This window comes from Branchiostoma lanceolatum, chromosome 17 (assembly GCF_035083965.1).
Source record: "Branchiostoma lanceolatum isolate klBraLanc5 chromosome 17, klBraLanc5.hap2, whole genome shotgun sequence".
Classification (NCBI taxonomy): Eukaryota; Metazoa; Chordata; class Leptocardii; order Amphioxiformes; family Branchiostomatidae; genus Branchiostoma; species Branchiostoma lanceolatum.
In genome coordinates, this window is record NC_089738.1 from 5,285,681 (window position 1) to 5,300,464 (window position 14,784).

Here is a 14,784-nt window from a genome sequence, read left to right on the forward strand (position 1 = left end):
AAATACCTGTGAGAACATAGAGTCTATTTCAAGTCACCGCAAGGGTTGTTATTGCATGTCATAGTTAAGAAATATTTTCAATTTGTTGTAATTATTTGTGTAAGAGATTTGATACTTTTGAAACATTTTGAATGTCATATCAACTTTAGAAATATTTTCAAAGTTTTCTTAAACTTAAGAAATATCAAAAATATTCATTATGTAGAATATGATATTTACAATAGTTTCTAAATAATGTTTACAGCATTCTACTATTATTCACAGTTCTTTATGATTTCTTACCATTTGTTACCATTATTTGTAACATCTTTATACAGAGGTCAGAGGGCTGAGAAGAAAGCAATTCACACATCCTTGCGTGGGTTAGGGAAGAAAGCTTTCCACAAAGGACCCAACAGTGCACTGCAGTGAAATCTAAAGATGTACAAAAGCAGACAGAATTCGAAGGGCCGGATTAGCACCTACTTTTATGGGGGCAATTGCCACTCTACCATTGTTTACCATTTTCTATCATTATGATTTTTGTGAGAATATTTCTAAAAGTGAAAGAGTCACATAGATGTTTAGAAATTATTCTAGATAAAGAGATATTTTGCAGTTACTTTTTCAAAATATTTCTGAATTATCTAATTGAATTCAAATAAATTCACATTTTTATTTTCAATCTTTTAGAAAAATTGAGAACTATTGTCAGTCAGATATTCTTCTATTATACATTTTTCAAAATAATTACAAATATTGTAATAAAACACTTGCGGTGACTTGGAATCGACTCTAGCTCTGCGATCTTTTTCATTCCAGTGCTTGTCTTGGTAAAGAACAGATCATACCTGGTACAGTCTCGTTTGGTGGTATTATGGTTTTATGATTGTAATCAAAATTTATCCTGAAAAAGTTGTAATCATACGACAATTGTTAGATGTTTATTTTGTTAAACGCTATCGCAATAAGATATTACGGAACTAAACTGTTGGCAAGTTGATAGTTACTTCTGTCAATATAAGGTTTGTTGTGCAACAATAGTAACACGTAAGATATAACACTACCAAACTCGAAACTGCCTTTTCACCCTTGTACAGAGGGAATGTTGGTGAAAATGTGTAAAATGGTGTGATTTCATTGTTCTTAGCCGTTTCTTGTTTACTTTGGAAGTGGGTGAATTTGGAGCAATTATCACATTTCCTGTACTAAGTAAACACAGTCGTAATGAATTATGAACTGTTTACTTTGCACCAGAAGACAATGGAAATTCACCGCATTTCCCTCCACTGAAATTAACACCTCTGGTACTGTGGTAGAAGTTGTTGTGACTGTCTATTCTCCAAGCAGAGGTTTTGGTCGGGGGGGTAGTAGTGGCCGGGGTAAACTTGGAGAATAGTGACTGTCCATTTAATCTAGAATTGATTCTGTGAATTCTATAGAGAATGGTGGAGTGGTCGGGAGCAATTACTCTCCAAGCAGAGGAGGGGTTCCGGCAGGTTTTTGACGCGTTTTTAGGCGTTTTTGTCTGGCTTTCTACTTTGTCATTTTTTTTTGTATAGCCAACCCACACAAAAATATGTCAAAGTAGAAAGCCCGACAAAAACGCCTAAAACACATCAAAAACCTACCGGAACCCCTCCTCTGCTTGGAGAGTAGGGAGCAATCTGTCACTGGTAAGTTTATTATCTTTTGAATTGGCCATTTATTTGAAATAGTCATTTATTGCCGATGTCTTTAGATTCAAGTACGGGCCATGCATAATTTCGAAGTTCGAAGAGCAATCACCAAGATAAGAATATGTAGTCATAGATTAAATGTGGAAATCGGAAGATACCAAAAAATTCCCCGTGACGAGAGGTTTTGTCCATTCTGTCCAAATGAGATTGAAGATGAGCGGCACTTTATCCTAGATTGTCCACGATATCATGATAAGCGCTCAAAGCTGTTCAACCTTCTTTCCGCCTGCTCAACAGAATTTGATGCATCCCATTCTATAGATAAATTCAAATACATTCTAGAAGGAGACAACCCTTACTGTGTACAAATAGGTAAATATATCAGAGAATGTTTAGATCTTAGAACTAGCAGTGTAAGTGATAGTTTAAACTCGACATGTTAAAGTATTCATATACTTGTTATACATGTTCCAAGGTAAATTATTTTGTATCCCATTGTTGTTGTTTGCATGCTTAGTTGTAGAAGACCTTACGGAAGTCGCTGTACTTTTGTTGTGTCAATAAAGATTTCTGTATAAGCAAGGACATTATATAATGTCCTTGATATAAGCTAGCTGTATTGTAGCCTAAGTTCCCCGTAAACCTTGCAGTGAAGTTTGAAATCGTCAATACACATTGGGAATCCCCAACACAAACGTCCACCAATTTTTGAGAAACCATAATATATTCATATTCTTATGCAGGCTGACAGACTACAATCGCTATTGTTCCTGTATGCAAATGCACATTGCAATCACACCTTTTCAAATGGCTCAGTAACGCTCAATTCAAACAAGGATGTTATCATAGTCTATACATACTAGTAACCTCCTTGATTCAAGCAACAGAAATAGAATCACTTGATTTGGCCGGTGGACATAAATAAAACAGGACAAAATGGAAATCTCCAAAGTAAAGGTTAGTCAACTGTGGAAGATTTACAAAGTCATGAAAATTCCAAACTTGATAATTGAACGAATCGACTTCTGAGTCTCTTGCTCTTTTGTTATTCTTTCATTATTTTTCTGTTTTGAGAGAAGAAAGTTATGAATTATTGAGCTGTTTACAGTATTACCTGAATAAACTGTTATTACTATTTCGATCTGGAAAAGATTCAGACTCATATTTCACAACCAAAGCCCAGTGCCCAATCGAGTACATTGGAGATCCATTTGTTCAGCCCTTGAAACAACGCACATAATGATGTACTTGCAAGGATGGAACCGCCTTTGTATTTGCAAATTGCAATAATAATTGGTTTCACTCAAATTCACCACGTTTTCCTCATTTGTCACGTAGGTGCAAATTTAACATTCACCACTCCACATTAACATAGGAACAATACCAATCTGGTTCACTTCTGTTCACCCAAATTCACCACCATTTACCATTAACCCCCCCCCCCCCATTCACCACGGTCAAAGAGGTGAAAAGGCAGTCTCCAGTTTGGTAGTGTAAGGCAAAGCGTTGTATGAGATTAAAAAAAACAATCTACACGTACATCCTAAGCTGTGCAATATTTAAAGAATGCATGTTCAACTAGAGTTCTACGACCCCATACTTTCGTCGACTGATTTTTGCATTTCTGAGTGGCATATCATTCTTTGATAATGCAAATAAGGACCTCATTTGCATGAATTATGTCAGTTCATCATCTTCTCTACCAAAATAACACAAGTTGTTCAAAGTATGAAAGTCTTCTGATAGCAAAGAAGGCCATTGTTGCATTTGCATGCTTCAAGAATGAAATCCCCTTCATTTACGACAATGGAATTATATTATTTTACCATTACTTATGCAAATAAGGTGTTCATTTGCAAATTGATATCTACTGAATATTCTTCTCTTTCTCAGTTGCCTATGTCACGTGTTTGAGGGTCCTACAATGGAATGCAGTGGATTTAAAAACTTTATCCTTCATAAATAATGCAAACTAGGTCAAGGTTCGCATATGATTTTGTCAACCATAATTTAAGCTATCTACATATTAAATATCATGACGATCTTTCAAACCCTTCTTGAGTTATTGTCTTTAAAAGTTTGACATGAAATCAGCTCCTACAGTTCCAAACAAGAGTTCCGCGACCTCATATCTCCATGAACAAGTCTATTTATGCAAATGACTTACACATTTACATAATACATGTATATGCTTTATCATAAACACCTTTATCTTACTTAAACATGTTGCAATATTGACAGTCCTATAATTTTCAAATTTGATGAATTTCGGTGTTTTGCATTAATTATGCAAATCAGGAATTTATTTACATAATTGGTATCTGTTGATGCTCCACTTTCCATTAAGTACATATGTTACATATATTTGAGTCTTATAATGGAAAACACAGCAAATATAGATTTCCCTCATTATCTATGCAAATTAAGTCCCAATTAGCATAATTTGCACTTCATTGTGTATATCTCTGTCTAAGCTACCAGCATACTAGATATCATGGAAATCCGTTGTTCCTTTGTTCAGTTATTCTCCTTAGAAGATTTTCACAATAACGCCCCTGCAGTTCCAGAGCAAGCTGCTAGGGGGCCCAAACCTACACCACTTCTTAATTACATCACAAGCTATCTCCCACCCAAAAATCAAGATCACAGCACGTCCAGGTTAAAAGATACAAAAATTGAAGTTCTGCTGCAGTACCAAGGTCACATACCAGGGGGCCCAAAATCGACCCTGACCTTCGGCTTCTCAACACCCGCCCACATACCAAATATCATTGTAATCCATCAAGAGGTTCTTGAGTTATGCTGACTACAAGAGTCCGGAAACACAAATACAAACACAAACACACACACACACACACACACACACACACACACACACACACACAAACACGCCAAAAACAATATCTCCATTTTCCATGGAGATAAAAAGGCACAAGGGGGTTCAAACCTGGCTAACTTTCCTTTCCAAGAGCTATCTACCACTCAAAATTCCATACCATGTTCAGAACACGATATGTCAAAACCAGAACTTCCGCTAGAGTACCATATCAAGTCGGTAGGAGGCCCCAAAACCAACCCATTTCGAGGTCTCACAAAGACCCACCCACGTATGAAGTATGAAGAGAATTTATCCAGGTATTCTAAAGTTATCGTGTACACAGGACGCACACAAACATGAACGCTATGTAAAACACAATCTTCTCGGTGGAATACATGTTAGCGACTATTCTTAAAACTGCTATTGAGTGCGCAATTCTATAGAAACTAATATCTCCTGATGGGATTGATGGATTTCGCTCAATTAAAGAATAAAATTCCGTCAATGTTATGACCAGTCATACCAATGTAGTCACAAAGGTCCCATAGGTACCTCGAAAATTTACCTGATGATACAATGTAAACCATCGATTTTTCATTTTAGAACTGCTTTATTTGAAGACCCTCAAATTTCAATTTTAATTAAAAGCATGATACTTAAAAGCCCAAAATGTATGGTCTTTGTATGATGCTGTACCAGCATAGAAATGTTTATGAAAAAATGTTGATGTTCAAATGTTTGCCACTCCCCTTCAAGGAACACTAGAACGGGTTTTATTTGCGGGGTTCTAAATTTAAGATGCCGTCACAGTGCTCCTGGACCGAAATTGAGATGCCTCCATATTCAGATTGGTGCAGAATACTTTTAACTACACGTGTGCCAAATTTGGTGCTTTTAGACAAAATTGCACAATTCATCTAATTTTTCACCGGACTATTCGGAATACAGTGTTGCTTTCTTTTTTAAAGCAGTGGAAGACGAAGTGTCCCACTTTTTCTGGAATGTGTGGGTTTCGAGAGGTTAGCAGGGTTATACTTTAGGTCAGTAAACGTTTGGAAATCGTTGTGAGTTCTGGTGGCTTCTAAATACCTATTCTCCTTCCTCGTCGTTAAAGGGACAGTTTGAGATTAAATGCATTTCGTCTTCCACCGCTTTTGACATACAGTAGTTACAAATCACCCCCCCCCCCACCAGGAAAGTTTTTGTACCGCCCTTTTTCAATCTAAAGAGCTGCGAGGGTGAACGCTAATTCTAATTTTGCTGATTACTGAGTTAAGCTCAAAGTTGTCTAATAACAGTAAATGCTTTCCCATTGAGTATTCTGATTTTAATTTTGATACTAGTTGCTATTCACTAACTGAGTTTGACGACAGCATCGACATTGATTGAGTATTTAATCCGCGGGTAGGGCGCATTAAGGGGACCCGACGTCCTGTGGAATATCTCAGGTTGTATCGAAATGAGTTGTTATAGTCCTGGATCTCAGGGGCTCGTAGCATTTGATGCGGAATTTCAAAGGTGGAACTTCAGTGGACTCAGCGATTGGAGTCGTCTTTGATGCCGATGCCATGTAGTCACCTGACACGAGAGATCTGTTTTCTGTTACGGTTACTCCGGCTTGGTAAGTATACTGTCCAGGTAAGTACCCCGGACCGTCATTGACCCCGTCCTCACCGCTATTGTGTTATCCTGAGTTATAGGAGCCACCTCCATCCCCACAAGCTCCGCCCCAATTATCCCCCCTCCCTCCTCTTGAGTAACCACCCCCTCCTCCTCCCCTTTCTCCATGGCCATAACTCCCTCCTCCACCTCCAAACCCACCCTCTGCATTATAGTTCACACCCCTCACACCGACTGCACCTTTCACAAAAGCTTTCCCACCCTCACCCACATTACTCCCGTCAGTGCCACCAAAGTAAACTTTCCCGCTTGCGCCGTCCGTTAAGAGACCCCCGCCTCCCCCACCGACATTGCTATCATACCCTTGTGTGGCTTCTTTCCCGTCAGACCCTCCTGAAAAATTAGGAAGACCTCCTGAGCTGGACTGCCCTGCTGTCGCGGTTGTACCCTTCCCCATCCCCATCCCAAAACCTAGAACCTATGGGTGTATGAGAGTCGACATACTGTAGTCTGACTAGCTCAGATCATTCTTACTGTATTTGTGATTCATATCGTCTCATTGGTAATATCAGGCAAGGAAGTAATAACTGTTATTTTTGCAAACATTGTGGCTGCTCCAGGTTGTATGTCTTGATTAACTGAAACCCATGGTTCTACGAAATTCGACATGGTCTGACTAGTCAGATGATTCATATCGTCTCATTGGTAATATCAGGCCAGGAAGTAATTACTATAATAGTATATTATGCTCTTCATACATATCACAATGTGGCTGCTCCAGGCTATATAATTAACTGAAACCCATGGTCCTATGAGATTCGACATAGTCTAGCTAGTGATTCATATCGTTTAAGTAGCGGAAAGTAATTACTATCATATTTGCATTACAAACATATCACATTGTGGCTGCTCCAGGTTATATAATTAACTGATATAGGATATTTGACAATATACACAGCAATTTGAAAGGCTAAACAATACTACTTAAAATATGTGATAATGCAGCAGCTGACATGTACAGCACGTAATTACCCCCCCCCCCTCCAAGGATTCAATTCAAATCTGTTTATTTCACCAGTAGATCACATTCAAGTCCATGAACTGTTTTTAGGTCTGTTTTTCAAGATACACAAATATATTGCAAAGATATATTAGAGCACTCAAAAATATGATAAGCTACATAAAAGATGAAAGTTAACTTTTGATTGACATGAGTTTGTTTTAAAACAACTATGTTTATGACAGAGGCTTTATCTTACATCGCCCTGGTAAGTACAACATAGCCCGGACGTCGACCGTCATTAGCCCCGCTCTCACCGCTAGTGTCTGATCCTGAGTTATAGGAGCCACCTCCTCCTCCACAATCTCCAATATAACCACCAGCCCTCCCTCCACCTGAGTACCCACCTCCTCCTCCTCCCCCACCTCCAGCGCCCAAACTCCCTCCCCCTCCTCCAAACCCGCCCTCTGCGTTGTAGAACACACCCCTCCCACCGACTCCACCGTTCACGAACGCGTTCCCACCCTCACCTCCAGTATTCCCATCAGTGCCATCAAAGTGATTTTTCCCGCTCGCACCGTCCGTTAGGAACCCCCCGCCTCCCCCACCGACATTGTCATTATCCCCTTGTGTGGCGCCTTTCCCGTCAGACCCTCCTGTAAAATAAGTAATACCACCTGAGCTGGACTGCCCTGCTGTCGCGGTTGTGCCGTCACTGTTGGGGTTCCTTTTAGTCAAGTTGTTACCTCCCCCTGCACCCCCCGCCACGATCAGCGGCGTGTTGTCCGTCTTGGTGACGAAGGTCCCGCCTCCACCACCAACCCCACACCTAGACTTGTTCTCCATTCCCTCTTGACCAACAAGTATCTTCAACACTTCACCTGTAGTAGACAAAAACAAAATTTAATGTAATGAATATCTATTGCTGTCCAGATTACAACATTAACACGTCATCTGTTAAATCGTTAATGTCACCGAGAGCATTGATGAAATTCCATTTTTCATACACCTGCGGAATATATCTTAAACGTTTCAGACAGCATCCACTATCGTCCATCATTAGATCTTCAGAAAGTCATCTAACTGATTTGACATGGCCATGGCTTAGATGAATGTTTACGAAGGGGCGATTTCGAATAATCTGCAGTGTATATGCTCCCTTATTTAGACTTGTCTAATGGCTTTGTGGTAAAAGCACGCTAATCGCAGAAAACAATCGTCAATTTAGACATGCAAGTCGTAAATACCCATATGTGCCTAGTAATTGTGCATACTTCGACATTGTGACTGGTAGCAGTCCTATAGCCTACCTTTCTTCAGTTCGAAGGCCCCTCTGACCACTGCACCGCGCCCTCTGGCGGACTTGGGGTCATACACACCCCAACCTGCAGCTGAACCTACAAAGCACAGATGTGGAACTGGGGATCAGAAATGTAAGTAACCAAGTTCTTCTATAATCGACAAGATTCAAAATAGGCCTTGAAACTCTAATCGGGATTTCTATCATACAAATGTTTGTCATGATTAGTTCCTCCGGATCCATACCTGCCGCCTCTATCCTGTACTTCCCGGTATCTGGTACAGTGAAGTACTGAATCCCGTCCTTCAGCTGCACCACCTCCTCGTGGTCCTGTCCGCGGTAGTGGGTCCCCAGGCTGGTCGGGCCCAGACGGCCGGTGGTACCGAGGGTCGTAAAAGTGGCTGTATGGGTAGAATACACGTCTTGATAGATTATGTGGAAAATATAATGAAGAAGTGACAAAAACAGTCCATGATATTGTATTTTGGTCCGTGTCTTTCTCTCCTATTCTCCTATTAACTGACAATCCAACACTCTCCTATTCTCCTATTAACTGACAATCCAACACTGTTAACAACATTAAATATCAATCGCCTTCTAAAGAGTTTTAGGTTTTGGACACCAAAAGATGAGCTTGAGTGTTGTATCATAGGCTTTGGCGCAAGATTGTATCATTCGCATTCAATACTCCGATTCAATTGTTATAACAAGTGTAATGTGTATGAAGCTTTCAGCGGGGTTTACGTAGCGTCTTAGGAATTGAATATCTATCGTGCAAAGTTTACCTTTGAATATCTTTTTCTTAACTTCTCCCAAACGGGGCTTGGCCATGTCTGACGTCTCGTCCTCGTCAAAAGCGACGTAAGCCTTTTCATGTAACTCCCGTGTAATGTCAGCAATCTCTACCTGTAACAGTTCCTTCAGTCGACCGTTTACTTCTTCACTGACAGACATGATCTCAAACTCTGACCCGTGTTCCACGATGTTCCGTCCGAACTCTGCCGCGCTCTCTAACGCCACAGTCGCCGTTTCTATCTCTTCTATAGCGGCGAAGAGCTCTTTACCCCGGGTCTTTCTCACCGTGTTAACACAATTCAGTAACTCAGCCTCTTGTTGATTGACCAGCGCAACAAACTTCCTCCTAGTTTGCCCTGCTTTCCTCTTGATTTTCTCGAACGCTTTTGTGGCCTTTTTCTCTAATTCGGTCTTCTGTGAGTTCACCTGTTGATCGGCTTTCATAAGGTCACCCAACTTCTTCTCTGTTTTCGCAAGAAGCGCGAGAATGTCTTTTTTTGCCTTCACGGCTGTGTCGGCGTAATACTCGTACTTGTGGTCCTTGTGGGACAGCACGGTGCATAACTGACAAATAGACTCGCTACAGTCGATGCAGTACAACTTCAGGGTCTCCTGTGAGTGGATCCAATTAAGCAGTATTCTTCCAGGAGCACATTTAGAACTATTCCTAGGCACACTGAAATATTTTTAAAGATACTGCATTAATATAATCTCACCGGCACACGATATCATCCTGACTGATTAAAAAAAAACGATTACAAAATATGCCATACAGGACAAACTTTAGACTTGAGGGTACCAGATATATTGCTAAAAGAGCAAAGCTAACAGAAAGTTAACATATGAGTTAAAGGGTTTTATCATCTTAGAGACATTTTTTCTATAATTATATTTCTCTGCACAGGAGGGAATATACTGTGTTTGCTTGCCTGTTCTTCTTTCTTTTTCTTCTTTTCTTATCCTGCCAAAAATTAAGTAGATGTGGGGTGGTAGCTCTACTAGCGGTATTGCAAAAACTTATATGTACCTTATGTTACATGGTACGGATGTTATATTTGAGATGTAGGTACCTTTAGAAAAGATAGATACACCTGACAATACATTATGCTAATGATGAGTCATTTGCATAATTTATGCATACACTTGTATTTTCCTTACACCCTAGAAGCTACAATATAACCGCCCTCCTGAGTACCTTCCCCCTCCCCCTTTCCCACCATGAAGTGCCAAATATGTTTAACCAAATTATTACTTACTGACTTAATGTTACCTATGAGATTAAAAATAACGACTGTATATATACACTCAGCACAAAAAGTTTGGAAACTTAACGTTGGTCGATCATATCTACCTTGTTTCTTGATCAATTTCAATGGTTTATGTATCTTTGGTTTATGCAACTTATTATGATTGTAAATTAATGCTTCATTGGTGAGCTTCTTGTGGACGTCAACGGTTTCCTTCAAGCCTTCCACGAAGAAATTGTCCTTTAGTTCCGTGACCCCGCCACCCGGAAGTAAAGTCTTGGTGCGACAGGTGGGACAATCTAGCTGTTTTGATCTTCTGATTCTTTAGAAACTCCTCTAAACACTGCTGACAGAAGGAATTGAAGACAAGACAGGACTTTGGGCCGGCGGTTTTTTTTACACTGGCTGGAGTGGGGAAAGTTGTGTTAAGTGCCTTTTTCTCAAGGGCACAAAATCGGTAGCGTCAGGGGATTCGAACCCGGGACCCTTGGGTTCTGGGCCGAAAACCCTGCCGTACATACTGACTCCACGACTGGGAGTAACTTGCTGGGTATGCTACCTGAATGCAACGTCGCAAATAATGCAACATCTATGGAGATGCTGGTGGACCGGTTTCCTCTACGACATGACATTTCTAATTCGGTGGTTGAAAATCAAGTACTCGGGCTCTCAATGAGATATGAATTTATTCTTTATCATCCTTCATGGATCCATATTTCATTGTTCTTAGGGGGATAGACATTTTTACACAATTAATGGGGTAAGTATCTATCCATATCATTTCTCAGCATCCAAATATTTGGGTTACCCCCTGCGCCCCTCAAAACCTCCATTCCAACACCCAGATACCCATGTGGCATATGCAGGCATAGTTTACATAGTTCTTAATTTCATAACTCTTACAAGATATTTGTACAGTCATAGGTAGGTACCATTAGATAGTAAGTAATCATTTGCTTGAATACATTAAAACTCCATACATATTAATTTCATATTGTGGCTGTTCCAGGTTACATACTGAACTGAAATAGGATTGATGCAATGTAGACTCACAACAACAATACATCAGCAATGTTTGAAAATATCAAATATCAGCGATATCTAAAAGGTTACACAATACAAATTGGATGTGTGATAATGCAGCAGCTATCAACACGTAATCAATCTACCCCTCCAAGGATCCACTTTCAATTCATGGCCTCTTTTTAGGTGTTCTTGAATACACAAATATATTACAGAGACATAACAGAAGACTCAAAAACATAACATGTTACACAAAATATTTAAGTTAACTTTTGACATGAGATGGTTTGAAAACAAGTATGTTTATGACAGAGTCTTCATCTTACATCGCCCTGGTAAGTACAACATACCCCGGACCGTCATTAGCCCCGCTCTCACCGCTAGTGTCTGATCCTGAGTTATAGGACCCACCTCCTCCTCCACATGCTCCAAAATAAGCACCACCCCTCCCTCCTCCTGAGTACCCACCCCCTCCTCCTCCCCCACCTCCAGCGCCCAAACTCCCTCCCCCTCCTCCAAACCCGCCCTCTGCGTTGTTCTTCACCCCCCTCCCACCGACTCCACCGTTCACGAAAGCTTTCCCACCCTCACCCCCATTATTCCCATCTGTGCCACCAAAGTTATTTTTCCCGCTTGCGCCGTCCGTTAAGAGCCCCCCGCCTCCCCCACCTACACTGCCATCAGACCCTTGTGTGGCGCCTTTCCCGTCAGACCCTCCTGTAAAATAAGTAATACCACCTGAGCTGGACTGCCCTGCTGTCGCGGTTGTACCGTCACTGTTGGGGTTCCTTTTACTCAAGCCGTTGCCTCCCCCTGCACCCCCCGCCACGATCAGCGGCGTGTTGTCCGTCTTGGTGACGAAGGTCCCGCCTCCACCACCGACACTGTAGCTTGACTTGTTTTCCAGTCCCCCTTGGCCAGCAAGTATCTTCAACACTTCACCTGAAGTAGACAAAAACAAAACCTTATTTGCGTGTGCAAGTATTGAATATCTATTGCTGTCCAGATGATAACATTAATACGTCATTTGTGACTATCGTTAAATGTCAATGAAAGCACTGATGAAATTCCATTTTTCATATAGATGTGAAATATATCTAAAACGTTTCAGACAGCATCCACTATCGTCCATCATTAAATCTTCAGAAAGTCATCTAGCTGATTTGACATGGCCATGGCTTAGTTGAATGTTTACGAGGGTGCGATTTCGAATAATCTACAGTGTATATCCTACCTTATTTAGACTTGTCTAATAGCTTTGCGGTAAAAGCAAGCTAATCGCAGAAAACAATCGTCAATTTAGACATTTGAGTCGTAAATACCCATTATTCCCTAGTAATTGTGCATAGTTCGACATTGTGACTGCCAGCAGTCCTATAGCCTACCTTTCTTAAGTTGGAAGGCTCCTCTGACCACTGCACCGCGCCCTCTGGCGGACTTGGGGTCATTCACACCCTAACCTGCAGCAGAACGTACAAAGCACAGATGTGGAACTGGGGATCAGAAATGTAAGTAACCAAGTTCTTCTATAATCAACAAGACTCAAAATAGGTATGGAAACTCTAATCAGGATTACTATCATACAAATGTTTGTCTGTATCTGTATCTGTATCTATATAATACTGTAATGTCATAATTACTTCCTCCGGATCCATACCTGCCGCCTCTATTCTGTACTTCCCGGTATCTGGTACAGTGAAGTACTGACACTGCACGAAATGGCCTCGTATCCCGGCGTATACGCACAGGGATTCCTCCGGAAATATTCCATAGCCCGGTGCGGATTTAGCGTATCCGTTAATTATATCGGATACGCTAAATCCGCACCAGGATATGGAATATTTCCGGAGGAATCCCTGTACGTATACGCCGGGATACGAGGCCATTTCGTGCAGTGTGAATCCCGTCCTTCAGCTGCACCAGCTCCTCGTGGTCCTGTCCGCGGTAGTGGGTCCCCAGGCTAGTCGGGCCTTGGCGGCCGGTGGTACCGAGGGTCGTGAAACGGGCCGTACGGAAACCTGAGTTTCAAGTTGTCATTAAGAAATTGTATGTTATAGCATTTGTTGTAAGACATGAAAATGCCTTCTAAGTGCATTTCTTAACCGCTTAGTTAAGACGAATATAAACAAGTTAATGGGATGGTTTTAAATGTATCTCATTTAAAATTGAAATATTCTATTTTTGTGAACTATAAATATTTACAGATCTTACCTTGCGTTGTCTTAACTTCTCCCAGGCGAGGCTTGGTCATGTCTGACGTCTTGTCTTCCTCAAAAGCAATGTAAGCCTTCTTAGGTAGTTTGTCTGTAATATCAGCAAGCTCTACTTCTAACAGATCTCTCAGTCTACCGTTTACTTCTCCACTGACCGCCATGATGTCAAACTCCGACCCGTGTTCCACGATGTTCCGTCCGAACTCTGCCGCGCTCTCTAACGCCACAGTCGCCGTTTCTATCTCTTCTATAGCAGAGGAGAACTCCTTACTTATGGTCTTTCTCACCGTGTTAACATAATCCAGTAACTCGGCCTCCTTTTGATTGACAAGTGCGACCTACTGTTTCTTAGTTTGCTCTGCTTTCTTCTTAATCTTCTCCACAGTTTCTGTGACATTTTTCTCCAATTCAGTCTTTTGCGAGTGCGCCTGTTGGTCCGCATTCTTAAGGTCACCCATCTTCTTCTCTGTTTTCGCGAGAAGAGCGATTATGTCTTCTTTTGCCTTCACGGCTGTGTCGGCGAAATACTCGTTCAGTGGTCCTTGTGGGACAGCACGGAGCAAAACTGACAAATAGCCTTGCTACAGTCGACGCAGTACAACTTCAGTGTCTCCTGTGAGTGTACCTTACACGGTGGCAGGGGCCGAGGCTTGATCTTAACGGTGTCGGATTCGACCTTGAGCTGCTCTACGCCGATCACCTGGTGACCTCTAGTGACCTTCATACGACGGTGCATTGTGGCGCATTCGTCACACAGAAAGTCGCCACATTCCGTACACATTCCAGTACCTTGGGCCGGCGGTAGGGCTGCAGGCAGATCTGACACTCGAGGAAGTCTTCTGAGAGCCGATTCAGAAGTTTCGATTCCGCCATTTTGAACGCTTCGAGAGAGTTGACTGGGTCCGAAACTAGTCGTTAGCAATTAAACGTTCGACGACTTAAGATCCACTGAACTTCTTAAAAGTGGCAAACGGCGAACTCCGATACCTTGATGCTTAACTTGTGGAAAAACCGCGTGAACAAATGTCTGAGGGACCGACCTGTCGACTAGCAGCTTTACCCATTACCTAAATGACGTCAATCGTCAATCTTGTTAACGAGTCGGTCACA

General features: G+C 41.4%; 1 protein-coding gene across 1 annotated transcript; it reads right to left on the minus strand.

Annotated features, from left to right (window-relative positions):
- Nucleotides 1-6,160: 6,160 nt before the first annotated feature.
- LOC136423319 (keratin, type I cytoskeletal 9-like) lies at nt 6,161-14,547 on the minus strand. The gene is made up of 11 exons (XM_066411443.1): nt 14,464-14,547; nt 14,017-14,255; nt 13,673-13,944; nt 13,340-13,479; nt 12,847-12,916; nt 11,812-12,403; nt 9,182-9,867; nt 8,642-8,797; nt 8,407-8,493; nt 7,414-7,977; nt 6,161-6,567 (listed from the first exon to the last, which is right to left on the minus strand). Exons 1-11 carry the CDS (start codon nt 14,545-14,547, stop codon nt 6,161-6,163), a joined length of 3,297 nt encoding a protein of 1,098 aa, XP_066267540.1.
- Between the last annotated feature and the right edge of the window lie 237 nt (nt 14,548-14,784).

Bases quoted from the DNA above. Each gene is read 5' to 3' on its own strand.
- LOC136423319 (XM_066411443.1), bottom strand. From the start codon at position 14,547: ATGGCGGAATCGAAACTTCTGAATCGGCTCTCAGAAGACTTCCTCGAG. The intron at 13,945-14,016 runs GTAGGTCGCACT...AAAGACCATAAG, and splicing joins GCAGAGCAAACTAAGAAACA to TAAGGAGTTCTCCTCTGCTA. The intron at 6,568-7,413 runs GTGAGAGCGGGG...CATAGGTTCTAG, and splicing joins CTCAGGATCAGACACTAGCG to GTTTTGGGATGGGGATGGGG.